Raw genomic sequence first — 27,388 nt, 5'->3', positions numbered from 1 at the left:
GTGAAGGACTTCCAAATACATGTACATTATCGGCACCTTGTTCATTTTTTAAACATTAAGAAGGGTACTGTCAAGATAAGACAAATATTGATAGCCGTCCTTCCATCAGCAATACCATTAAGTAAGACCATCAACAAGGAATCAAGGGACTTGTCGTTACGGGAATCTAATGAAACTCGCTGTCAGAAAGTACTTCTTTTATCTATTGAAGTGATTTGTTTTCTTCGACATATTGAGCAGATATGTTTTTTTTTTTAATTCTGTATTTGCTGTAAGTGGCCGAATAGCCGTCTTAATTGGCAACGGGGTGTTTGTTGTATGTGGAAGCAACATATTTGCATTGGGAAAGCAGATTTCCAGTCAAAGCTTTTCCTCTCTTCTCTGGCTCACTCAGAACTATTGAAACACACGTAAAATACTCGACATTCGTTGACACATCCAGTCATTAACTGAAGCTCCCGGGATGAACTGATGTCTATCTAGTATCGACCATTGTTTTGCTTGAGGGATGACAAGATAAAAAAAACAAGAGTGTATGGAGCGTTGTGCCTCTAAATGGATTCCTAACACTAAAAACATATCATATCAAGCCCCAAATCGTGTAAAGTATGCATGAAAAATAATGCTGGGGGGTACATATCAGCCAACTTACATATCTGTCTTTGAAAGATACCAGAATATCCAGTGAGTTTGAATCAAAACTTTTTGGTTCGTTGCGTACACTGTATGTCATCTCTAGATATGTTTTTAGTTTTTAATTGATTTCGATAGTATTTAAAGATTTTTTTGTTTTGCTTTGTTGGAAATTACCAACAGTAGCGATGATGGGCCTAGTCAACAGAACCTTCTTGGAGCGTAATGATCATACAGGCCGATTCCTGTACTCGCAGTGCAACAGCTGGAGAATAGGAACGCAAAATGAGGTCCTGCCTTCAAGTCATATCAGCAAGCACGAAGATCTAGAGAACCATGAAGTCAGGGCCATAGCTTGAAGTCGTCCTTCCTTCGGGCAAACGTTCAGACCTCTGAGTCAGCTGATTAGTGTCGGATCTGTCGATATCTATTTGCCTGTATCAGCGGTGGCAGCGGAGGCAGATGGTTTTAAGACCAAATCACACCCACGCCAGGAAAACAAATGTCTTGAAGTTGATTATTTTAGACTCAGGCAATGTGGGCTGCCCTCTCTCCCGTAGGCGGTTGGCCTCCCTCGCGTAGGCGGGTCACCCTCTCTCCGTAGGCGGGTTGCCTTCTTCCTGTACTCGGTATCAGACTGTTCATCAGAGGTAAAGGCGGACAAGTAATCAGAGGGTTGTAGATCCATCTGACGTGACAGGAAATTAGTCGACACTACAACTTAGAGCAGTCAAAGAACCGGAAGCTATTAGCCTCTGATACTTCTTACCTCTAAATCATTGATGTCTTATTTTCAGAAGGAGCAGGAAGAAAGCCGATATGGACAATTTGTAGAATAACTAACATTTGATGTCACTGCAATATTGAAGACATGGGAGCCAAATGGTTGCTGACACGGAAAGGTCTTTTGAAATCGCGGCGTGTTTGATGGTCTGCTCTCAATGTTCACCAATTTTCTGTGTAGAAGATGTACTTTCTGCCAGAGGAAGCGTTTGAAGTTTTATCTCATTGCTTTAATCTGAGATCCTTCTTATAATTCTCTATCTGCTCGTTATAAAGCTTTCTGTTGGACATCTATAGACTGCTACTGCCTAGGTCTTTGGATACAACCTATTTCGGTTCTACAGAATGACCACAAATCAGCAAAGCAACTATTTGCATGTATACTGTTGCTAATGCATGTTGCTAATATTGTAATGTATTTATTTCATTGTTTCGTACATTTTACAATAATCACAAATGATTGTCTTGACATGGACATCATGACAGAGCAACTTGCCGATAGACTTAGCCCCAAAACTATCTTGGGAACCGGCTGAAACGCCGCAAGCTTAAGATGTTAAACCTCAGAACGTACTAGATAAAATCAAAGGTCTGAAAAGTCAGAAGATAAAGGCTACCACTTTTAATTTTCTCTGCCAAGAAAGCCTTAACGATCGGGCTCTAAATTATGTACCCGTGGACAACCCTGCATGTAACGACCTTGCAAAATATTTTGTCCGGTCCGCAATGTTTTATCTTCCTTAAATCTCCTGGCAAACGAGGCAGGGATTCACGTCCAGGAAAGACAATGACGCACGTCTTCATCGATCTCTCAACCCTCACCTTCTAAACATTATTTAGTCATACGTTCCGGCACACTGATCGGTGATATCGTTCATGCCCCATGGCCCACTCAACCAATGCTGCTAGCATCCTCATCAATTCAACAAAGCCTCAGCATCATCCCAAACATGCCTAAGGGTCAGCAGCTAACATCATTACCGTAAATAAACAAACTCTTATGAGCACTTTGGACGTACATTGCAACATCAAAAAGATTCGCCGCCCCTTCCAGCTAAGCCATTTCACTCACTGTACTAGCTAGTACATTTAGATCCGGCGGTAGAGGGCCATCAATGTCAGCTATGTTAACAGATATGGAGTGCATCTCAACAACAACAGGAAAGAAAATTATTGTTCGTGAGCCGACACTCTTGCCTGGGAGAACCTTCCCATAGAACAACTGAAATGAAAAATAGGAGAAGTTCAAGCTATGAATTGAAGCCAAAGAATATTGGTAAGGAAGCAGGAATTATATCTGAGCCTTCTCGTGTGTTCTGTCTTTCTTATAATGGATACACAGTCTGTATTGACGATGAAGGGACATCTGCCACACGTAACGGTCAATTTGAACTCGCCACCTGGGTCGTCAATTTTCACTAGGCGCTGCTTAATTGTACCGACTCCTAATTACAAAAGGCAGGAAATAGCAGATACATGGTCCACCACGGTATCAGTCGTCGAAAGATTGCCCAGATGCGCCTGGGGTTAACAGGGGACAGCTATGGGGCTAGGCCTAGCGACTGATGTTCCGACCTTAACATTGCAGAGCTGTGTAGCTTTCCTTGTATTTCTTGACAATGTCAATTTGGAAATTGGCCAATAGTACATATTGTATTCTTCGTACAATGTTGCAGTCAGGACACACGTTATTTGGATGAAAAGTATGCCTTATACGCACACATCCATGTAATATTGCCATATTTTCAACCTATCCAATACAGGGAGGGGCAAGGTTGCCCTCGTACTGACGTTATTGGAGCAGACTTCGTGGTAGCAAAAACTCCCAACAGGCCAATTCAATAAATGCCCTCCAGCAACTGCCATGACTTTACCAATCTGATCGTATGGCTGCCAGCCCTTGTGTGGCGGGCAATTTGTGCCTTGAAACGGGTCCAAATGAGTCATTTGGGCAACCACAAGGTCTTCCAACTCCCTGGAACGTGGGCAAATTCGACATTTGCACTGCCTTTGGCTAGGAACTTTTGTAGTTTTAGATGTCAGAAATGTGACAATTTCGATTATGATATTGTTCGTAAATTGTATGGCTTGAACATTCATATAAATTATATTGAAGTCGTTCCGTTTCCATGACCATCTATATCCTCAACGAAAATATCATATAAAATATAATTACGTAATGTCACATAGAGCTTCGTAGTAGACATGAGGTTTGGTGTATAAGTTTTCATCCACACCTCTATCCATTTATGGAGTTAAGGAATAGGAACTTTATACTCTATTTAACAAATACTTTTTGGCCGAAGATGAACTTTGAGCAACTATTAACTACCATAATTTGCATTGACGTCAACGTTTCCTTCCTTTCCGGTTCCTTCATGCATTTTTCTGAGTCCGCATTCGTGTAGCCATCGATTCTAGAACTAACTACAGACCGTTGAGTTTCCACCAATCCACAACCGACATATGGGTACATACGTGAGGTGGGCGGGTCTTAAGTGATGACGCATATTGAACGTCAAAAGAAACAACATTAGCATTGACCAATCGCAACTCGCGGTGGGATGTACTTAAACGCTTACCAGAAAGCGCACGAATCAGTTTGCTCCAGTCTCTCCCAGGACCAGACCAGTCTCATCCCGGACAGAAGAAGACCACACCTCGCCGGCAACAGAAAAGATGGCCCGCCTTGCAGTGTTCGTTCTTGCCGGCTTGTGCGTCGTCACTTTGCTACTAAATCAAGTCACGGCCAGGGCAGTGGACAAGGCAGATTTGCTGCAAAAGGTATGGAATCTGTTGTCATGTTTTTTTTACGGGGAAAAGTATCTTCCGTGTCAGGTTGACGTGGATTTTTATTCTTCCTGTGTACTTTAAACACACGGAAACCTGCTGATCATCGATCATCTATACAGTAGCTGATAAAGGTTATTACATTTATTATTAACGAAGGATCCGATAGATATCAAAGGCGGTAACTGAGTTAGGCTCACTGATTACTATCAATCATGAGAAAACCTGCGGCGGCCCGTTCCTTTGATGTCGGCTCCACGATGGTCGTAATGCAGCTGAGGTCGATCATCGTCGATGAGCTAGGAACCTTATGGAAACCAGCTTGCCTAACACATGCTGGCTGCTACGCTCTTTCTGTCTCACACAATCACACACACTTAGAGAGTAAATGCGCCCGGCAACTTCTCTAATTATCCTAGTAAAGCCACATTTGCTATATTACGGTCATCGTCGATGAGCAAATTAAAGAACGTTACGGAAACCAGCTTGCCTAACGAATGCTGGCTGCTATACGCATGTAGTTTTGCTTAAGGGAGTCAATGAGAATACACCTTGAGTTGGCTAGAATTGGTATTGACTACAGGTAGCGGAATACGCGGTATCGGTGTCTTATACTAATTATTTCTTGGTTATGTGTCCGGACGTCCTGGCAACACTAACTTCTGTAGCTGCACTAGTACTATTTGGCACTCTGTCTCTGCCTCTTTCTGTCTCACACAATCACACACAATTAAAGAGTAAATGCGCCCGGCGACTTCTCTAATTATCCTGGTAAAACCGCATTTGCTTTATGGATTCTTTTGGCACATTACTGTGTAAGGGAAGGCGCTGTAGACAAAAATGCCACCTATTCAGCAGTCCAATACTCTGTCACCTGGCTAGTTTTGAAAGAAGACCTGTTGTTAGCTCTTCTCTTCGGGTCCTTTGAAATGCAGGCAGGTAGCAAATTGAAAAATCGATTTCTTCTACAAATCAGTTTGCTCGTTGGCTTAGAAATGATCTAAAGGCATTGTTTACACACAAAACCCCATTAAAAACCGTGTAAAATTCTGGTAATTGTTAGTATGCAATTCTCGTCCCATGACTATCGTTTGATAGTTCTCCTCCAATAGACCGTAAATTGTGGACTAAGGAGAACAAATAGCGTAACGACCGAGCGATCTTTGCCGTGTGTTGGTCATTTTCTGCTGAAAAGCAAGATTTTGATTGCTCATCGATCAGGGAAATGGGCCAAATGGGGGAAAGATGATGAGCAGTATATTCCCGACCAGGCAATTTGTCCCACCCGACAGAAGACAGCGGCTAACCGCCATTTGGTCCATTCGTATGGACAGTCCATTACGGACAAATGTGTGGGCGAAGATGGGGTATTTTACATGTGCCAGAAGTCGTTGATGATTGAAGCGGCAACGTGTCCAGCAGCTACCCGAGAGATCCCGCACAGCGCTGACCCTTGCCCCAACTTCCAGGCATACCGTGCGAATAAACCCTTCCCTTCCTTTTAGATCCAATCTTTTGTGGCATTGTTATGCTTTGTTGATGTATTCTATTGTTAAAGTTGATGACCATTCAATGATTTCCGCATCCAGAATGGAAATAGATTCATTTTGCCTAAAGCTTACCTGGTATGGTTGCAGGTAAGCTTTATTTGCGCAAAAACACCATTTGATGGATAATGGGCTATGGTGTGCGTACCGAAGAAAGTACGCTCAATATGCAATCTGATGTGGTTAATCATATTTCTATGAACAATTACGATTGCCCATAACCTCATAATGATGACGGGTAGAGTAATTTTCGATAAGCATAACGACGAAAACCAATAACCATTTATATATGAGGAAAAGTTGCCTGATAGACACCGAAACGTCAGCACTTTAGCTGAGAGAATTTGGTTGTTTAAAAGAAAACTCCTGTATCCTATATGATCCTATACTTTACCAACCTGATGAAACTGTTTTCGGAAGTTCGGCAATAACCATTTAGATCAACGTTAACTCTGAAAAAATGTTTTCTATATGTTTCAACTGTTGACGATTGGGTGCCTGGCTTTGGTTAGATGGAGAGGGATGGGCTCCGCCTTCCTATACGGCACCCGAGACACCCTAGCCAACAACCACTGCTCTACGACCTTTACCAAATCGATATATACCAGGAACCACTGTAATTGGGGCCGGAAGTACGTTATATACTTTATTGAGCAAACAAAGAAATGGATCGAACATACGGTTATATTGGGGGTAACTAAGTTTTGATTGATGTAAATTATCATTAATGACTGAGGCAAGTGGTGGAATAATGGGCGTAGTCTGATAACATAAAAGGAAAAAAAAATCATATTTTATCAAGGATTATAGATACATGATTATTTAATTGCTGTTTATCTGATACGTTAAAACTTTTCTCCAAACAGAGATCATTTATGAAAAAGCGCTGCCACTTTTCGCCTTGCTAGGCTTGATCGACTGAACCTAATTTTCACGTTTCGCTAATCACGTCCCCAGGCCCATTACTGTAGTCTCCTGGGCCGGCTACAATTTCCCCTGTACGGGTTTGCCTAACAAAGTGCCCCGCTGGTTCTCAAACCGTCGCGACAGAGACTGATCGCACACCAGAGACGCCGCCACTTGAGACCATTGTTGCGCTAAATGGCTGGATCAATATTTGGGACGTTATGTACGTATTTTTTGAGCCGAACAGTCCATCTTGTTGACACCCAGACGGCATGCACTATGTATCATCCTTACCAAAAAGTCTTATTTTGCGACGTAATTGAGAAAGTTCCCGCATAAGGATAATCTTTAAACACACTTACATCAGTGTCATTTATCAAGCTAGATTTGGTAAAAACAAATCTTAAGTTCTTTGAATACATAAGAATCGCGACAATTTGAATCCACAAAGTGACGTCCAAAAGAGTAGAATCGGTGTAAATTGGAAGCAATCTAAAGATATTATAGAGGACGCAATTCTTTCAGAAATTGCTTGAAAGGGTCAGCAAAATTAACCTGCTGCCATTTTGTCGGGAGACGCACGGTCGGTGTAAGTGGCAGAGTGATCTAATTGTCCCGCTGGGAACACCGACTGAAAATCTGGCCGGTTAGGCCATTTCTTCAGCCAATCCACTGTGGAGTATATACTGATACATTAGCGAAACGTTTGGATTGTGGCCAAACTAGCAAACTTTTAGTACGAATCTGCCAGACACAACGTTACATGTCTCAACTCAAGAAACACTATAGGTTCACATGATATGATTTGACCGTCAGTAAATTTCCTATAACGTATCACAACATGACTATATTACAGTTATTCATGCATGAATCGGCACCGCCCGTAACAGTTTTTTAAGGTCTTTTGTAGTCGTCTTCAAGGAGAGTTTTACTTCCAAAGTAAGAGTAATGCAGATGCCAAGTGTGATGCGCGCCAAGAGACATAGATAGGAATCAACGGGCGTAAGCTATGTTTCCAGGCGGCTCAAAAGAATCGATCTTCCGTCCACATACCTGCTGTCTAACCTTGACTTTGCTGCCCGAGGACAGGCCACTGCTGAACTTTATAGACCAGTTCTGATGTCTATCACAGTGCGCTTAGTCCACCAATCCTCGCCTCGGGTTACCACAATACGACATAATTGCCCGAACCCGGCGAAACAAACACGCTTCACCGCGCACATTCTCGTACATCATTTCCTTTTGAGTAAGTATCAGGTAGTTTATTTGTCTCCGGTGACTTGCACTGTCCATAACGAAGAGCATAAGTTCTGGAAATTGATACCTCGGCCAAAAGGTTCAAAGAACAAATGGCATCTGCACACATGTGTGAATACCTCATCATCGGTTATATTCGTGAGAGATATATCTGTAGGCTAAAGCGTAGTCGTTATAGGAAGTCCCCATAGCTCAATAAAAACACAAGACGAATGTTGGATCCAGTTGGATGGATCAAACACAATAAGAACACCACAGTGTAGATAACTTTAGAGATTATTAAAAGACGGAACATTTGTCATGCGTTTCATAGGTACTACTTTATATTCCTTTTTAACAAGAGATAAAGATCAGTGCATTTCAGGTTATTAATTACTTCCCTTCGCTGCTTGCTAGCTACATGTTGCACGTATGTTACGTGCACTGACTACTAATTACCTTCGCCAAGAATTGGAGAAGGTTATGTTTTCCTGGCCGTGTGTCTGTCTGTGTGTCTGTGTGTCTGTGTGTCAACAGCATAACTCGAGAAAGCTTAGATGGATTATCTTGATATTTGGTAGGTGGGTAGGTCTTGATGAGAGCTCGAACTGATTAGATTTTGGGCCCCCTGGCGGCTTGTCATGGTACTGCAGCTGAACTTCCGGTTTTGATATCTCATGATCCAGACATGCTAGGGTGACGAAATTTGGATGGCAGGTAGCTCTTGTGCTGGGGAAGAAGTGACGTGAGTTTGGGCCCCCTAGTTGCTTGCTCTAGAACTGCAGGGGGGTTTAAAGGACAAATGTTTAAAGGAGGATAACTCAAGAACCGATTGATGGATCATCATGATTTTTGGTATGTAGGTAGCTTGAGTAATGCTTGACATAATGATATTACAATTATGCAAATATGGATGTAATTTGCATAATTAATGAGGAAATTCTATTAATCAGCTGCATTCCATGATAGGAAGTTCAAGCTTGCGACATATGTTATTAACAACGAGAGAAACACAGGCAGATATCGATTATGCAAATGAAGACTTAATTTGCATAATTAATGAGAAAATGTTATAATTGCATAGTGGTAACTGCCTGGAATTTTATACTTGGGGTGTTTGAAGTTTAGTGAAGGTGAACATAATTTAACATAACTTATTCAAATAAGGACTTCATTTGCATAATATATGAGGAAATGCTATAATGGCATTCTTTGTTAAAATAAGACTGTCTTTCGGATGAGAATATGATAAACTGATATAATTCATGAAAATCCTATTTGCACAATCAGGGCAATAACGTATAATTTGTCAGCCATGAAGATTAACATTATTTGGCGAAGGTATGAGATTGGGGAACTCTAGTTCATATATAAAATGCATTTGCTGTAAAAATATACATTGTATGTTTTATTATTGTTTTATTATTACCTTCGTCAAGAATTGGAGAAGGTTATGTTTTCGTGTCCGTGTGTCTGTGTGTCTGTGTGTCAACAGCATAACTCGAGAAAGCTTAGATGGATTATCTTGATATTTGGTAGGTGGGTAGGTCTTGATGAGAGCTCGAACTGATTAGATTTTGGGCCCCCTGGCGGCTTGTCATGGTACTGCAGCTGAACTTCCGGTTTTGATATCTCATGATCCAGACATGCTAGGGTGACGAAATTTGGATGGCAGGTAGCTCTTGTGCTGGGGAAGAAGTGACGTGAGTTTGGGCCCCCTAGTTGCTTGCTCTAGAACTGCAGGGGGGTTTAAAGGACAAATGTTTAAAGGAGGATAACTCAAGAACCGATAGATGGATCATCATGATTTTTGGTATGTAGGTAGCTTGAGTAATGCTTGACATAATGATATTACAATTATGCAAATATGGATGTAATTTGCATAATTAATGAGGAAATTCTATTAATCAGCTGCATTCCATGATAGGAAGTTCAAGCTTGCGACATATGATATTAACAACGAGAGAAACACAGGCAGATATCGATTATGCAAATGAAGACTTAATTTGCATAATTAATGAGAAAATGTTATAATTGCATAGTGGTAACTGCCTGGAATTTTATACTTGGGGTGTTTGAAGTTTAGTGAAGGTGAACATAATTTAACATAACTTATTCAAATAAGGACTTCATTTGCATAATATATGAGGAAATGCTATAATGGCATTCTTTGTTAAAATAAGACTGTTGGTGGAGATTATGATCAACAGATATAATTCATGCAATTGCGGATCCTATTTGCATAATCAGGGGGATTAATACATTGTATATAAGTTATTCATAAAAGCTAACATCATTTGGCGAAGGTATGAGATCGTGGAACTCTAGTTGCTTTATAAGATCAAGCTATTGGCACGGTTAACTTCCTAAATTCATTTGTTCGCACGGAATTTTCTTCTACTTTGGTGGAGATTTGAGGCTTGGCAGACTCTCAAAGGTTTTTAAATATGACTCTAGGGAGTCGACATGATCGCACCTAAAGGTAGAATCCAAAAAATCAATTCAAACAATGTTATCAGTAAGCCCATTTGCTGATGGTGACTCAACTAACACTGGTATTGTACAAGTCTAAGCCGCCCTGGTCGGGTCTTTAAGTTCAATATTCAATCTCAGTTTCCTTAGCCCCAACACATGGCAGCTTCCAAAGATCAGGGACTTTTGACAAATACCATTAGATATTGGCTTACCGAGATAATTAGGTTGTTAGGGCCTAATGGCCAATGGGTGTCCATCTTTCACCGGCGTACGGGTGTTCATTACCGGGGATGATGATAGGCCAGAGGTGATGGATTGAGCTGCGATGAGGCGATGTCATGGAGATAATTTGCATAGCGGCTTCTTGTTGTCGTTAGACCAGCATAATCGAGTCAATAGAGTCATTACGTATTTGATCAACTATATAGCTTACGTATCAGGCTTTTTGGGTGGAAATTTATTAGCTTATTTTGTTCTGTTTTCTGATTAAAACAGCATATTATGAGCCTGAAAACGTCCAACTTGGAATCCAGCTATGGATACCAGTAAAATACGTGCGTGTAGTTTTTGTTAGCAGTATAATCAAACTTTCCGACGAGGCAGCAAAATAGAATTAGGGTGCTCAATCGTAATATGTTTGCTTCTAAATTTCTGGCGCAGTATGAATGAACTTCTTAATGATGCAGAACATTGTCATAAAATGCTATGTCCTCAATCTATAATCAAGACACGAAGATCTTATAATTATTTTACACAGATATTAATACTTAGTATAATAAGTCATTACAATCGGAGCGTTGTGAATTATTGAATTTTTAATATCTTCATAAAGAAATCCATAAGGAAAATGCAACAGGCCGTTGCCATATTGACTGTAATAGAGAAATACAGTATCTTTATTACATTGTCATTTATCTTCCATCCACCCTTGAATATCTAATTACAATTTTTATCTAATTTTCAATGCCAGTGCTCTTAAAATCATTCTGTGTGTATAACATAACGTCTGCCACTGGTTACACTATGTAAATTCCATCTCCTATGAATTGGCTGGCGTGTTGGAAAATCATGAGATACTAGTATGTTTCTTTGATACCACCAATAAAATAGAAGCTTATAGTGGATTGTTTCTGCACCTTTTGTAAATACTTTAAACACTAAATTATAATGCAAATATACAAATATTTACCTCTAGATGTCAACGTGATCAAGAACATACTTTTTTTGCCCCAAAAATCCAACATGATACACAGCAATATCTGATGCCAAGTTTAAAACTTTTTTCCACAGTGTTTTACAATAGTGCCCAAGGGTCGGATCTCCATCTACCGCGGCATTACAACCCCCAAAGTAGAGGTCACAATGGCAGGAATATGATTCGTCAGCTAAGCCAATGCGGGCGTTCACCCAGCATGATAGATATCCCGTTCATTATTAGACTTTCTCTGGAGGCGAATATAGTTTCGGAAGGATTAAGGTGGAAGCTCGTGTGTGTAAATTTAGGCCTGCAAGCTCCACAATTGATGATCTGCCAAATACAGCAAGATATGTACCAGTTATTTCTTGGAAAATATATATGGTGTTAATTTAAATCTGATAAGCTCTTGATTGTATACTTGAAACTACACGGGGATAGAGTTGAGCAATTTGTCAAGTGCATATCGCCGTTTGATAAAGCGGTGAACAACCATGTTCAATTGAAGAGGGTGTCTGCGTTGAAAGAAGACTGTAAACTTTTATATTGCGTGACTTGCATTCATATGCATTATACCGAAATCAACAATAGCCGTATAGCCTCCTTATGCCATTTGAAAAACAACTAGTATACAACTTTTTTCTTTATTTCAAGCATGACTCGCCCATACAGGTAACAATGCACATAATAATAGTAAAAATATGTCTATACGTACAGACGTGATACAACGTCTTAGGAGTTAGATAATTGCCAATATCAGCTCACGCAAAGATTTATAAGGCCTATATAACAGTAGGAGTAATCCTATTGTAGGTCTTGTTACGAATAAGCTTTTGATACATTATATGTACAAGGCGTATAATCTAGTGAAGGTGCCGCGTATGAAGCACATAATTCAATAAAACGAAAGGTGACACCAGAGGTGACAAAAATGCAGACATCCAAATCTAATTTATTTTATTCCGAACGAAAGGTCATCTATGTCATCACGTTGTCATGATACACTATTCTCCCGATATTGTAAAGAAAAATGACATACACACTCGACTTACACACTTGTTACAGAAGATTAAAAAGGGTACTGGTCCGGAAAGGACTACGGTCCAATTTAGAAATACATTGTCTCAAACCGATATTACTTTTGCAATTTGAAGCTGTTTCTGTGGTAATGAAATTGCCAATATATGACAGTATACTTGTTCTTGATTATTAATATTTGGGACGTCATGATGTTCAGCAATTTTGGCAAATGCACAACTAGAAATTGACAAGAAATACCTTTATCTTGTCTTGGTCAGAGCATCGACATATCTACAAACGAATTCATAGCTCCATTTATTGAGTACGAACAGAAAAGATATACACGTATTCGTTCGTATACTTCCAATTGGGCTACGTACTGGGGCCGACTTCTTACAATGGTATCTGTCCTTGGTGCTGAAGGCGGTGTCACTGAGTTAATGTGTGCTTTTACCAACATTTTACTTTTCCGGTGAATATACTTACAAACCCAGAGCACTGTCGTATACTGTTTTATGTACATTGGGAGAAACACGAAAATTATACTAGCAGACGCAACGAAAGACCAGGATCATTTTTAGTGATCATGAATGATAAAAATTCCATGTCGCCCGCTAGTTGTTGTTCCTTTAGATTTGTAAGATACTGAACAACACACTGAAAATACAACAACGTACACCTGATCAGATAAGTTAATCAACAAAACATCTTCCCTCACGTCTCTCCAGGTTGAGGAACTGAGACAGGCTATTGAAGATGCGGAGCTGCTACCAGCCAGCGAGGACGAGGCCAACGAAGAAGGTACATGTACACAAAAACGTGTGCACGTCGCACGGACTTTGTGTGCACGCCTCCCAGTTGAACGTCCAGCATGTCTTCAATGTTTACTCGTCCTTTTCTTCACACGTTGCGTCTAAACCGTCATTGTCTACGTACATACAACCGTACACGACCTTGTTCGTGTATATGACGTTGTTCATAATGTTATGTGTTGCTTGTGTCGCCACAAGGTCGATTGGCCGTTTGCCTGCCTTGTTGTCGCTCGCTCACGTACAGTTATTCGCATGTCTTCCCTTTCCCCCCATTAACGACAGAATGTGTTACCAAGTGTCCGAAACGTAAATTGTTGAAGTCAAGGTGTTCAATTTTTAAAACATCTCCTGGTTTATGAGTAATATTAAGATGTAAGAAGGATTGTAACAGTCGTCAAAAATTGTGCTGCTTATTTGGCATATATATACAACCCTCGCGGTGTAAGGACATGTCGGTAACATGTTTTGTCCTGTGTGCCCATCCTGTTGTCTCCACTGTGTTGTTGTCTTGTGTGTTCAGTCTTTCTCTTTTCTTCTCTCTGCTCTGTGTTCTGCAGAAGTAGACCTGCCATTCAACAATGACCCGATCGGAGAGATCGCCCGCCGCAACTTATGCGCCAGTCTGAGGGCGCGCCATACTATTCCGCAGTGCAAAAAGTTTGGCCGCCGCTAGATGGCACTTCGTAACAGGGTACTTGTTTGGACAGGTACTTCTAATCGTCGGTGTTACCTGCTACAGCTATACGTCACGATTGTCTTTACTTATCGTCATCTATATATTCTCATGTGCATGTCTAGTGCCCGACCTCCCCTTCGAAAGCGATACTTTGAGCGAGATAGAGCGCCGCAACATGTGCAGAAACAACCCCAAGGCTCGCAAGATGCCGCAGTGCAGACGGTACAGAGTGGGGCGCCGGTAGACGCCGCAAGACTCAACCGGACAGACACGTTGGGACCTTCGACTCTCCTCGGTATAGAGTGTATAGGAGCCATAAATGTTGTGTTTAAATAAAATTTTCACCACTGCAATGTGTGTTCATTCTGCTGAAAAAAACACACCACATTTCCACAGACCTAATCTGTATAAAGTGGACAAAATTTGACCAAAACCATTCACAATTCTGAATTTCACACTTGTTTCCATTTCTGATCGTTTGGATGTTGTCTTTGTTCGCTGTTGTTTAGATGCTTCTCGGGAAGAATTAAGAGGAGAGAGGGACGTCCTTTGCGTGATATTCGTCTATGAAACATAGCTGGAACTAGAAATACGTCTTGTAAAGAGAAATGTACAATTAGGAAATTGTTATAGATGCAAAAATTGTGGTTAATATCTCCACAGAAGTATCAATATTTATGTAGATAGTTCTTCCTTATAAGCATTATTTCAATTTGTACATTTTACATACGCTGCACAACTTACAGTCAAGATGACACTTATTGCTGGCACTCATCTGAGTAAATTTAAAGATGAAGACTTTGTTAGGAGAAAACATCCCTAATATTTACACCACCCATGCACAGCTGATATTATGTTCCACTCGTTTTGCCTGGAATACTTTAAAATCTGCCAGCTTGCATCTCATTCCCCTGGTTTAAAAAAATGTCTCATCATTTTGGCGACTACTGCATTATTCCATGTAGTTCTACTACCAGTGGGATACAACTAGATCCAACCTGTTGGTTTGTCATTGACAGTAAGAAACATGTCATTTGCTTTGGCAACTTTTCGCATAACGAATGGTGAAGAGAAGGAATGCTCACACAGTAAAGTTTACAGGGGGGCACTGGTCTAATATGAATGAAGGACACAACAATGATATGTTAGCTTCTTTATGCTGAAGTACATGTGTGTTGGCATTGTGAAATAAATAGTTGTCATGTGACATATTATTTGTGTTTTCTTTCTTCCCATGCTACATAATGAAACAATTATTATAGCAATATACTGACAAAACTACCAATACATGGGTTATATTGGCTTGGCTTAAAACTATATGTCAATATAACAAGGTTCGTGATCATGAATATTCCTGTTCATGAATACTACTGCAAATAACATTTGATACAGCAGGCATAGATTTTTCTAATCGCCAAACATATGATTAGCATGAATCTAAAACAAGGACCAATGCTCATAAACTACTAGTTTACTTCAGTATGAATGCCCATGGACCTCTGTCAACTACCACAGCTACAACTCCCAGTTTGTAGTACATATACAGTACTAGTCACTACTAGCATCCATACCTACTTTCAGGTATCCTGTACTACATGAAAAGAGACACTCTTTTCTTGACATTTTCTTCATATTATAACATTTATATTCAATATATAAATGTATCAGTAAATCCCATTCATGGTGACAGGATCTTTGGCATGAAAAAGGCGGTCAAGCTGTACATCACAGTTACACCACGCCCCAGACCTCTTCAAAGGCAGTGCAGACCTTGGCACATGTGAGGGCTCCTGACAGGGGATAGTTACTGATGGACACTGACTTCTCTATGTAGTCTGGGTCCACCTAGACAGAGTGAGAAGAACATACAAAGTGAACTCGTATCAATAGCAGCAACAACAACAGTAACAAACTGATTTCAAGAAAATGTCTAATTCATCAATCGTATATCAGCTTGAGGTCTTACCCGAGAGTATGCACCGATTTGATGTGCTCTCCTAGAGACACTTTCAGCATCACGCAAGCACAAGGCACCAAGAGTTAAATACCTAGAGAGACAATTTGCTTCTAAACTGAACCAAGCGTGAACCAGCACCAAGAGACCACGTCTAGCGAGATATTAGATGCTAAACAAGGGTAACGACAACAACTAACCCCCCCCAAACCCTTTCCCCTTCAGTAAATGTTGTCAGGTTTGTTGTGTGTACTCACCGAGCCGTGGGCCATGGCTCCGATCACAAGGACGATGGGTTTGTCAGCAGGAACGAGCTCGCGTGGGTTCACCACGGAATCCGCGTGGAACGACATGCCAATCTTGGTACAGCCCGTCGGTAAGTGGTCTGTCACTGGGTTCTTGATAACCTGAACATTTCACATAATAATGATGAAAGGTTGTTTGGGATTGCTAATTCTAAAGATCTGCCACCAAAAAAGTCATGAGTTGACCATAACATGCCTAGGGCAGAAGATATAAAAATTTAAGTTCTTCTGCATTACCAGAAAAAGCTACAAGACCCCGACTTTCATCTTCTTAAGCCCTACCCACACACTAATTATCGTTACAATAGGGACTATTCATCCAAACATTCTTTAAGAGTTATTCTGGCCCAAATTGTCTCTGGAACGCAGACGTACATACATTGTACAGGCACACCAAAAACAATACCTACTTGTACTACTGTACTAGTACTGCACAAAGGTAAAGAACAGGTTATAGTGATAAAACTCACCTTCAACAACTTGTGAGGCCCATCTGAAGCTCTGATACTGAACTTATGCAGCAGCTGAACTGTAGAGAGAAGTTAACAAAAAAATTAGCATTCTTTCAACATGTGTAACAGGAGACCCCTAGCAGTTTGTAATCACATTGCATGCCATCTTGTTCACCAATTGCATGGATAAGTTATCAACATCTACATTGATTTCTACATACAATGTACATGAATGACATATATCAAGAAATCTCAGTTCAGTTAGGTCAGAGGTCACTGTTTGGGGAAGAAGAAGAAGAAGAGGAAACATAGCAAAAATGATGTGATGTATTCCTTCTGTAAACATAATTAGTGAAACTCACCCATCAGTCCAGCAAATCTTTCAAAAGTTCTTGGGATTCTTGTTTGTGGGTGGATTTCTATGAGTACATTGTTCTCTGTGTGGACATAGACTTGTAGCAGACCAGCTCTGTTCAAGGGACTGTCAAACAACATCAGCAGACACTGGAGGGGAAAAACACAAAATGATAATGTTTATTTTCACAAATACAATGGTATAATCCCCTATCAACCTTTTAATTGTCTTTTGGACTCTGAATTACCAACATTAACAATCAAGGAAAAATGTCTTTGGCACGTCTAACACTCGGAAGTCGGGGAACAACAGACGATAAACTGGAGAGTTAGTGAGTGAGTGAGCGAGTGAATGAGTAGTGAGTGATTGTTTTCATATCAAAACCATCTCAGGATGACTTGTTTGGTTGCATGATGATGACTTTGTGGAGGAATGTCCTACCTGATGAGCGATGTCTGGTCGACACTGAGCCGGGTCCTTGTTGTGTTTCCTCATCAGACCCTTGTGTTTGTCACAGTTCAGAAGCTCGTAGTTCTTCCCATTCTGTACACAAGGTAAACAAACCATACGATTACACAAATACAAATTTTATCTATCAACAACTAAGGTATCAAAACCAAACTTTGTCTCAAGTGTACACCTCTTAATCTTCTACCTTGTTACATTATAATAATCAAACAAAGGAACGCATATCATTGAAGATGTGAGCTTCGACATATGATGATCCACACGTGTATATAATTTTTTTTATGCCCACCTCCCCCTCTCGGAATTCCTAAGAAGTTTATCCATCTTAAACATACCTTGACTGTTTCTAAAGAAGCCTTGTCAAGTACGACGATGAGACGCTTCTCTTGATCCTTTTCGTGCAAAGTTTTCTTCTTTTTAGGCTCTGGTACATCAAACTTTCCGTCTCCGTCAAATTTTCTCCTGGGGGCAGCCATCTTAGTTTGGAAGAAACCAATCGAGCTTGTGGTAGGGGTGTTAGCATTACACATTGACCTTTGGGATTGTAGTTTTGCTCAAAACCGCAAGATGTCATTTATGAGTGGACCATTGAACATAAGACTGTAGAGGAAACGTCTGGCTGTGAGGTATGGGAACGTCTCACAGGGAAAAGGTATGCCGACATGACACTGAACGTTTTGAAATACAAGTGTCTGACGTTATCTGCCATTTTGTAGCCGCATGTCAACGAAAACTGTCAGAGGATGCTTCAGTAATGGAGTGCATTGTAAGTCCTGCCCTGATATAGTTCGGACAGGATTTTTTCGAGGGCATCAGAACTAATGAAGATGAAACAAAGATTTTATCATCTTTTCTTCTCAAAGAGACTTTGAAATGAAACTTTTGACTTTCCCGCCACATCACTTCAGTAGGACGAGCGCGTTTGACCAATCAGACACCAGAATGTAAGCTCACACCACCGAAGCACTTTACCCTGGTGGTTCACATATCCTCGCGCTACTGCACATTAAATGTTTCCAATGTAATCCATAAAATTTACATTATCATATGCTCAAAGTCATTTAAATTCGTATAGATGGTGATAGACGATGTTATCCTCGGCAATTACGGCCAATAAGCGCTATTTATGTGTATCGGAATTTCTGTCACTACTTTATGAAGCGTAGTAATACCTGCTGTTGAAGGTCACCTAGGTGAAAAGGCAAACAGGTCATTTTGAGTCAGTCGCACCAGACGGCAGTGCTAGTTTATCATTCACCGGGCTTTTTAACAAAATCTCTTCGGCCATGGACTGCGATCGTCCCAAGGAACGTCCCGTCCTCATGTGGCGGCCAGATCCCAACCGTGTCACCAAGATGGACAGGTTCCGAGAGAGGATCAACAACAAATTCAACCTGAAGCTCGGTACGTAAAGGTCTGGTTTTTCCACTGACCCCTCCCCCTATCCATTCATTACCAAAACAACGCCAACATTGCGATGGTATGTTGTTTGCAGGCCTGGTTGTTTGTGTCACGGTGTTTTTAAACCCTGTGGAATGCTGGCCGCTGGTTGGTTCGTGTAGCATGCACGAAAAGCAAAGCAAAAGGTCGGCCACGTTGCAACATAGGTGACATGTGCATGATGACATGACATATGACGGATTGTTTTTTTTTTATTGATTACTCCTCAAGATAGTATCCCCACATGCCACGTTGTCATACTGCGTGAGAAGAGTTGTTAAGTAGAGACGTAAACGAATTTCGCAGCCATTTCTAGAGGTTGCAACATAGTTCGATGTTTTCATGCTCAGTTAAAATGTAAACAGGAAGGGGCGTGGTCTCGTGTTGGTGTCACACCCCCGACCTACCCATCAGTATTGACCAATCAGGGAGAAGCTGACATCACGCCATGTGGACTCACCTTGAAAACTAGTGTGAACCGTATAATCAAAACAGCTGGTATGACAGCGATTTGACCCTCCAAATTGATTCAACATGTATTTTTCAACTTCTGAAACATCAGTAGTAGCAAGGAGGTTAATTTTTGAACCTCCTTGGTAGCAGACAACTAATCTGATAAAGTAAAAATGGGAGTCACAACAGAGTCACGGAATGCTAAGGGTTGACATGTGATGACATAATGCATGGAGGTACAACACATGTCCTTGCTGTTACCTTATGTGTAAAGGGCATTACTATGGTACACATCCCCAAGGCAAATGCCACTTGGAACAGGTTGTACAGCATTTCTAAAGATATCTCCAAACTCTAGAATTGAGACAAACTGAACAATTTAAGGCTTACCTGACAGTTGTGTTGACAAAGTGTTAAAAAAAATGTTGTTTCATTGCTTCTTTGCTATTAACCCTGCAACTAGTAGAATTTTTGTGCAATTTATATATTTGGTATAATATGTTTCAAATAATGTGTCCTAACCTTTTAGTTGACAAAGGACAAAACTCTTAGACTAGTAGTAGTCTCTTGTTACCTGTCAATACATAGTAATTACCTGCCAATATATACTTAATCAGATGTCCCAAGTTGTGTACTGAATACTACTGATCATGCTGAAAAGTCAGTTGATAAGATTTGTTATGACTTTGTCTCGCTTTGCAGAGTGCTACAACGATCTGTTCAGGTGGTCTATTGAGAACTATGCAGAGTTCTGGGAGGAAGTCTGGATCTTCTGTGACATCCTCCACTCCAAGATATACGACCAGGTGTGCGGTTTTAATACCATTTTATCATACTCCAGATGGAGTATTGATTGTATGTAACTCTTCTTGTGACAAACTAAAACATGATTTTTACTTTTAAAACAGTTAGATTTCCATTTTGTCTAAAGTCTGATCAAATGTAGACTCGAACAGTATCAATTAATTCTATACTCGTCTGAAATTTATGCTGTTCTGGAGGTTAAAGATCTTTTTCAAATCCTTCAAGTGTCATGGTCTGATTGGATTGGCCTAAAGTCTGTCACTCACATGCTGATTACATCACCGCTCCTAATACACTCCAAATTGCTTTTGGGCATAACTAATACAGTAACAAGTATCATAGATTTTGAAATATTTGTTTCTCTGCCACTTTCCACTAGAAACTCGTCACACTGGCAAACAGACACCAGTATTTCCATCGTGTTACTACCACCTGTAAACTCAAGAGAGTGACTGCAAATCCTTGGCTATACTTTGCTGCAAAATATATTTGCCTTGAATTTTTCATACAGAATGAAAACTCGTGTCATCATTTCATCCAGTTGTTTAGAAGAGATAATGGAAATATTCTGTTGTTGTTGTACTGTTGCAGGTGGTGGACATGAGTAAGAACATAGCTGAGATTCCCCAGTGGTTCCAGGGCTGCAGGATGAACTATGCAGAGAACATGCTGAGATACAGGGATGATAGGGTGGCCATATATGCTGCAGGTAGGATTATTGTTAATATTATATTATAAATCATTCATTTCCGGAAATTAATTAGTTAAATAATGTAAGTTTCAAATCTTATGATGAAATATTATTGCAGAGATTAAGGTGAGTAGTGTTTCTATACTATAGTCTTTGCTGCTAAACTCTGACAGGCTGCAGTTTGATGTGCACCTGCTAGGTGTCTCCCATAGACCATAAACGGTGCACACCCCAGTTCTTCCACGACAGGGGTCCGCGATAGTCCGTTGTAAAAAAGTGACGAAAGGGTTTTGAGGGTCCAAGTTTGAGGTGACATTTCTCATAAACTGCCACTAAGTATCATGGTTCATAATGTTATCTGGCATTGCCTGTAAATGTAAATATGTGTCATAACTGAAACCCTACAATGTACTATATGTTTGTTTTCTGTGTCGTATATTTTGCTTTTTAAATACATGTAGGTGGTATTGACTAAAATGCAAAATGTATGATGCCCAATACATAATTACGTTTACTGAAGGAAAACATATTGTTCTTGCTCAGTTTCCTCTTCTCCCAACCCAAAAGGTCAATGACCTGAACCAAAGTGTTTGATTGTGTTAATATGTAATTTTGGTAGCTGAAGGCAGGGAGGAGGTTGAGAAGAGAACATTCCGTGAGCTGGCTGGTAACGTGGCCGTGTACGCAGCTGCCATGAAGAAGATGGGAGTGAAGGAGGGAGACAGAGTCGTGGGTAGGTTGCCCCTAATTTTTACACCTTATGGTTTCCCCCATCTGAAAAGTAATAGGGACCTGCTCAATATCAACGTCAAAAACATGGAAAATAGAACTTTTTGCATGAGGAATATAAGAATACACGTACAGCCAATGGCATTCCTTACAAATGTAACATATTAGGCAGTCTGACAAAATTGTATCCCAACATTGACATAGTCATGCTTCAACACCTCTTGTTTTTTTTGTTGTTGACAAGGTTACATCCCTAACTGCTGTGTGACTATTGAAGCCATGTTGGGAGCAGCCAGCATAGGGGCAGTCTGGAGCTCTACTTCACCTGACTTTGGAGTCACTGTAAGATACTAACTCATGATTCTGTTTGTCTGTACATATGGCAATTCTAACTTCTAGATTACATTGTATAGTGGCCTTGAAGACTTTGCTGAGCAACAAACTTCTAAATATAATATCAGAAAGTATCTATAAAAATGCATGTACAGATGTTGGTGTTTTAACTTAATTTAAGATATATTATGTTTGTCACTAAGCATGAAAAAAGATGGCCATTACATTGAATTTTACTTTTTTGTGTCTTGAAGATGTACCTTTTTCATGTACCATACGACAGGGAGTGCTGGACAGATTCACACAGATCCAGCCCAAGTTGATTTTCTCCGTAGATGCCGTCAGGTACAACGGAAAACAACATGCTCACCTGGATAAACTACAGAAGGTTGTGGAAGGTGAGATGTCATGATTTTTGTCACTCAAAATGCCTTACCACCTGCATATGTATGTTAGTGCACAGGGACCAGTAATATGCCTATGATATTGGTGCTGGTATACAAAGAAAAGTATTTTGAACCCTGTGACATAATGGCACCTCTGCAGCATACATGTAGATATCTTTTGTTTGTTCTACAGAGTAATAATTTTCTGATGTTATTACTTTCCACAGGGCTTCCAGAGTTGGAAAAGGTGGTAATTATTCCATATGTGAACAAGAAAGAAGATATAGATAAATCAAGCATTCCAAAAAGGTACAGTAATCTTTTTTTTGAGCTACTTAAATCTCTGTAGCTTAGTAATGTCTGCATACATCTCAAACACATCAGTGAAAATATAGTGCAGAAATTGCAACAGTGCATGTAACAGAGTTGGACATATTTTTCCTGATAGATATAATCTGTCTTTGTTATTATACCTGTAACAGTGTTTTTTGACATTTTGTAAAATCAGACACCAATATGAAATGCTGTACATTTATTCAAAGAGTGGGTTTAACTTTTGCCTTCAACCTGTATTTTCTGTCTCCAGCTTGTTTCTGGATGAGTTCCTTGCCTCTGGGAAGGAAGGAGATGTTGTCCCACCTCTGGAGTTTGCACCTCTTCCCTTCAACCACCCCCTGTACATCATGTACTCCTCTGGTACCACCGGACCTCCCAAGTGTATGGTGCACTCGGCAGGGGTAAGAACATTCTGGGGCTTGTTTTTGGAGCTCACATAGTCCTGATGTACAAGTGGTAACTTTTGGTAACTTTGTATTGTACTGTAATTTATCACTCTAATGTTACAATTATAACAGGATCAACTACATGTACATGTATAAGTCTTTTCAATGCATTTTCAATTTGGGCTGACAGTGGTCTAGAAAAAAAATGAACTGTGAGGCTGATCTACTAGCTTAAGCCTAATATGTTACCTCTCCCACTCGCACAGGGCACCCTTATTCAGCACCTGAAGGAACATGTCATCCATGGGAACATGGACCGGGATGACATCATGCTCTACTACACCACAGTAAGTACCAAAATCGTCTCAGTATGGTTAACTCTGCTTTGGTGTAGTAAACAAGAATGCACCACTGGTCAGAGTATATTCTCAGGCTCTTTACATGAGATTTAAAGAGAGATGGCTCAGGTATGTTTTATAGAAAAGTATCTAGAGAGAGGTTGTAAGTCTGACTATGTAACTATATGATGTGTGACCGTGTTGTTGCCCCCTCCCCAGGCTGGCTGGATGATGTGGAACTGGCTCGTGTCCTGTCTAGCTGTGGGGGCTGCAGTAGTACTGTACGATGGATCACCCCTGGTGCCTACTCCCAACATCCTCTGGGACCTGGTGGACAAGATAGGGTAAGATAGTCTTAAGATGATAGTAGAAATTCTACAGTTAAGGAGAAAGAACTTTCATACAACTTGCATGTACATTGTATTAAGCAGCAGTGAATGTTTGTATTGTCATGCAATGGTCTGTGGTATTGTCTGCCCTGAGATGGTCTATGGTATTGTTCCAGGACTTTCAGAGCTGGTATTGCTTGTTCACACAAGCATAGAATTTTAAAAATTGATAAGAAAAAGATGTAACATAATGATTTCATCTTCCCATGCATAGCCATTGAATAGAGAATTGCTATCTGGTTCAAGATGATGATTTGAATGTGAAATGTATCACCCCAGGATCACCATGCTGGGTACTGGTGCTAAATGGCTGACAGTTCTGGAGGAGAAGGGAGTCCACCCCGCCCTGACACATGACCTATCCTCCCTCCACACCATCTTATCTACTGGCTCTCCCCTCAAGCCGCAGAGCTTTGAGTATGTCTACAGCAAGATCAAGAAAGACTTGCTGCTTGGGTCTATCACAGGTAAAAGCAAACAAGACTACACGTAACTAATTAGGCCAATTCAAACAATTCAAATATACAAGTCGCATGTCCTTGATGTTTTTAAACTGTAGCATTTTGACTGTAATTGACTGCTTCTTTAACTTTTCTCTGGTTAGGAGGTACAGATATCATCTCCCTGTTTGCTGGACACAACTGTTCCGCCCCTGTGTACAAGGGGGAGATCCAGTGTAGATGTCTGGGGATGGCAGTGGAGAGCTGGGATGAGGAAGGTACACATTGTATAGTTACTACATGTACTACATGCTATGACATGTTTATTTGACTCACATATTGGAATATATACATTGTGGAGCTAGGACCATCTCTGTTTCTGATTCTTCCCTTTTTGTCTTAGATTACCTCCCAGAAACATGATGTTTTCATCCTCATTACTCCTCTGACTTTACAGGCCAGGCAGTGCTTGGTGAAAGTGGGGAGTTAGTGTGCACCAAACCCTTCCCCTCCATGCCTACTGTCTTCTGGAATGACCCAGAGGGTTTCAAGTACAAGAAGGCATACTTTGCCAAGTTCCAGGGTAAAAATAACCTTTTCATGAATTATACTGAATGTACATTCAATCATGTTTTTCTCCAAATTTGAGTCTTCTTTTGTTTTTAAATGGGACTTTATTTTTCAGTAAGAAAGGAAAGGATGATTTTTTGCAGTGGTGTTTTAAGTTTGTGGTTGAGACATCTCAAGATTTACAGGAATACATTAATCTCCAAGCAGATCCCTCTCGGTGGCAAAAAGACAGTATCAAATTGGCCAGACAGTATCCATTAGCCAGAGAAGGTACGCGGTCACCGATGGGTGGGGGTCAGGACAAAAAAAAACCCCAGCCATATATAAAAATGTAACGATCATTCCCCCACAACCTCTGCTTGGAGAGTAGGAATACCTAGTCTCTATCATGCACCTATGCATTCTAACAAACTTGTTTCTGTAGGTGTTTGGGCCCATGGAGACTTCTGTGAGATCAACCCAAAGACTGGAGGTGTTGTCATGCTGGGAAGAAGGTTTGTATAATCTAAAAATGGAATATTTATATCAAATTAATCTATTAGCTTTGTGCAATGTAGATTATGATACATATATATACATGTGAATGCAATGATGAATTTGCATATTGCATCTTAACATGTAATACTTTTATCTCAATAATTTATGCTTTTTATGTTTCCAGTGATGGGACCCTGAATCCTAATGGAGTCAGGTTTGGTAGTGCAGAGATCTACAATGTTGGTGAGTCTTGTGTCTCTGAATACTTTCAAAACTCTTAAGTGCGAAAAATTATTATAATGCCTTACAACTACATGTAATCACAGTTAAGCCCTACTTTCCTCTCAAAAGTATGCAAACTTTCACTGTGACATGTCATCGGCAATCATAATTGGATTACCCTGGCACAAAACCCTTGCGATGGTGCAATGTTCAATAACTAGAAGGGTGTACGTTTTGTGCAAACAGGTGTGTACATTGATGTGATAATCAGACAATGTTGTACACATATTTTTCAGTGGAAGAGTTTGCAGAGATCCAGGACAGTCTATGTGTCCCCCAGAGGAACAAGTACCACGAGGAGAGGGTTATCCTGTTCCTGAAGATGTCTGCCGGCGCCGCCATGTCCCAGGAGCTTCAGAAGAGAATACGTGCCGCCATCCGCACCCAACTGTCAGCACGGCATGTCCCGGCTATCATCATGGAGACCAAGGACATACCTGTGAGTTTGGAGTCTTGTATGAGAAATGTGAAGCAGCACATGCATGAGTGTTCACTTTCTTGTTGTCAACTTGTTTCATTTAAGATTGCCTGCTTTAGTTGCTTTTTGTGGAAACACAAATTCATATGTGTTGAAGATATGTTTGGTAAAGTACTAAGACCTAATTTCCAACCTTCAAATTTTCATGTCTTCCAAACCAAATTCAAACTTCTTCCTGGCACCAAAAGCTATCTGCCAACCGAAAGACCAGCAACAAAATTATAACAACCAGAAGTTCTACTAAAGTATTAAGCTGCTAGAAGGCCCACAAATGATGTGCTTCTTAATTCAGGGGTCATAACTTACCAACTATCATCCCAATCCAAGCATGGCAACTATCTCAAACCTTTGTCCACACACAGACATACACACAGCAACTGAAAACAACACCTCCACCACTCAGGTATAACCAATGACCAACTTTTGTTGATATTCCCTTCCCCAGTACACCATCAGTGGGAAGAAGGTAGAAGTGGCCGTGAAGCGGATTCTCGCCGGGGAGGACATCCAACAACGTGGGGCGTACTCCAACCCCGAGTCTCTGGACCTCTACTACCACATTCCTGAACTACAGGGCAGCTGGTAGGGAGATCTCAACTGCTGCATGGTTTTTCCACCAGAGAATTCGAACATGAACATTTTTGAGCAGATTGAACAAATGAGTTCACACTGACAATCAATTACTAGTACACAGTCAAACCTGTCTATATCAACCATTCGAGGGACAATGAAGAAAATGGTCACAGTAGACCACAGTAGACAGCATCTTACTGCTTTTAAAGGGGAAAATAATACAAGGGACCACAAAAAAGTGGCTACAATGGCTATATAAGGTAATCCTTATATAGAGGTTTGACTGTAAATGTTTCAAAGGTGGTTATAAAGCAACTTATACACATGTAGGCCTTTATAAGGGGAATGGTGTGTGTGTCTCTAGTGTGTGACTGTGACGTTAAGCTTTAACAAAATTACATTAATTTTGTGATAAACAGCTTTCAAAAGGTTGCAAAGGAAAAACTGCTACTTTTATCATGATTATGCCACTGTTTCATGTTGTGAGAATGATAATATATCCAGTCATGTAGGAAATGTTCTTAGACTTAGTCTAGCATTTCAGCATTTTTGAAAGACATTGTGAGATTATATGCTTTTCTGAGCTCAAAAGCAGGCAATTATGATGAAGTTATACGATAGTGCAAAACTTTAAGCTTACCATTTTTTTAGTTCCTTGAACATTGTGGAAAGCCTT

The 27,388-nt window shown here is 40.4% G+C and overlaps 3 protein-coding genes across 4 annotated transcripts; 2 read left to right on the top strand and 1 right to left on the bottom strand.

Annotated features, from left to right (window-relative positions):
* Positions 1 to 4,003: 4,003 nt before the first annotated feature.
* Positions 4,004 to 15,280, top strand: LOC109466460. 2 transcript variants are annotated; one of them, XM_019764192.1, is made up of 3 exons: positions 4,004 to 4,200; positions 13,314 to 13,386; positions 13,955 to 15,280. In XM_019764192.1, the coding sequence occupies exons 1-3, from the start codon at positions 4,096 to 4,098 to the stop codon at positions 14,068 to 14,070; spliced, it is 294 nt and encodes a 97-aa protein (XP_019619751.1). In that variant the 5' UTR covers positions 4,004 to 4,095; the 3' UTR covers positions 14,071 to 15,280. The 2 variants fall into 2 exon arrangements, with proteins under 2 accessions (XP_019619751.1, XP_019619743.1); XM_019764184.1 differs by having other exon boundaries at positions 4,005 to 4,200; positions 14,196 to 15,280.
* A 509-nt stretch (positions 15,281 to 15,789) lies between these two features.
* On the bottom strand, positions 15,790 to 18,118 carry LOC109466448 (ribosomal RNA small subunit methyltransferase NEP1-like). The gene is made up of 6 exons (XM_019764175.1): positions 17,943 to 18,118; positions 17,581 to 17,682; positions 17,147 to 17,288; positions 16,803 to 16,861; positions 16,285 to 16,434; positions 15,790 to 15,918 (listed from the first exon to the last, which is right to left on the bottom strand). Exons 1-6 carry the CDS (start codon positions 18,081 to 18,083, stop codon positions 15,805 to 15,807), a joined length of 708 nt encoding a protein of 235 aa, XP_019619734.1. The 5' UTR covers positions 18,084 to 18,118; the 3' UTR covers positions 15,790 to 15,804.
* A 708-nt stretch (positions 18,119 to 18,826) lies between these two features.
* On the top strand, positions 18,827 to 26,769 carry LOC109466439 (acetoacetyl-CoA synthetase-like). Its single transcript, XM_019764165.1, has 17 exons — positions 18,827 to 19,011; positions 20,203 to 20,306; positions 20,896 to 21,013; positions 21,615 to 21,728; positions 21,969 to 22,066; positions 22,341 to 22,455; positions 22,671 to 22,752; positions 23,030 to 23,180; positions 23,432 to 23,512; positions 23,723 to 23,847; positions 24,172 to 24,359; positions 24,497 to 24,610; positions 24,790 to 24,915; positions 25,327 to 25,396; positions 25,564 to 25,622; positions 25,898 to 26,100; positions 26,585 to 26,769. The coding sequence occupies exons 1-17, from the start codon at positions 18,894 to 18,896 to the stop codon at positions 26,723 to 26,725; spliced, it is 2,007 nt and encodes a 668-aa protein (XP_019619724.1). The 5' UTR covers positions 18,827 to 18,893; the 3' UTR covers positions 26,726 to 26,769.
* The last annotated feature ends 619 nt before the right edge of the window (positions 26,770 to 27,388 follow it).

This window comes from Branchiostoma belcheri, unplaced genomic scaffold, assembly GCF_001625305.1.
Source record: "Branchiostoma belcheri isolate BF01 breed outbred unplaced genomic scaffold, Haploidv18h27 scaffold1, whole genome shotgun sequence".
NCBI lineage: Eukaryota > Metazoa > Chordata > Leptocardii > Amphioxiformes > Branchiostomatidae > Branchiostoma > Branchiostoma belcheri.
Note: the sequence above shows the minus strand (reverse complement) of the source record. Positions and strands in the feature narration are given on the sequence as shown.

Coding starts and splice junctions, on each gene's coding strand:
- LOC109466460 (XM_019764184.1), top strand. CDS start 4,096: ATGGCCCGCCTTGCAGTGTTCGTTCTTGCCGGCTTGTGCGTCGTCACT. Junction 4,201..13,313: donor AGGCAGATTTGCTGCAAAAG/GTATGGAATCTG, acceptor ACGTCTCTCCAG/GTTGAGGAACTGAGACAGGC. Junction 13,387..14,195: donor GGACGAGGCCAACGAAGAAG/GTACATGTACAC, acceptor GTGCATGTCTAG/TGCCCGACCTCCCCTTCGAA.
- LOC109466448 (XM_019764175.1), bottom strand. CDS start 18,083: ATGGCTGCCCCCAGGAGAAAATTTGACGGAGACGGAAAGTTTGATGTA. Junction 17,289..17,580: donor GACCAGACATCGCTCATCAG/GTAGGACATTCC, acceptor TTTCCCCTCCAG/TGTCTGCTGATGTTGTTTGA. Junction 15,919..16,284: donor GAGCCATGGCCCACGGCTCG/GTGAGTACACAC, acceptor CACTCTGTCTAG/GTGGACCCAGACTACATAGA.
- LOC109466439 (XM_019764165.1), top strand. CDS start 18,894: ATGGACTGCGATCGTCCCAAGGAACGTCCCGTCCTCATGTGGCGGCCA. Junction 21,014..21,614: donor GGTGGCCATATATGCTGCAG/GTAGGATTATTG, acceptor TAATTTTGGTAG/CTGAAGGCAGGGAGGAGGTT. Junction 24,611..24,789: donor GGAGAGCTGGGATGAGGAAG/GTACACATTGTA, acceptor CTGACTTTACAG/GCCAGGCAGTGCTTGGTGAA.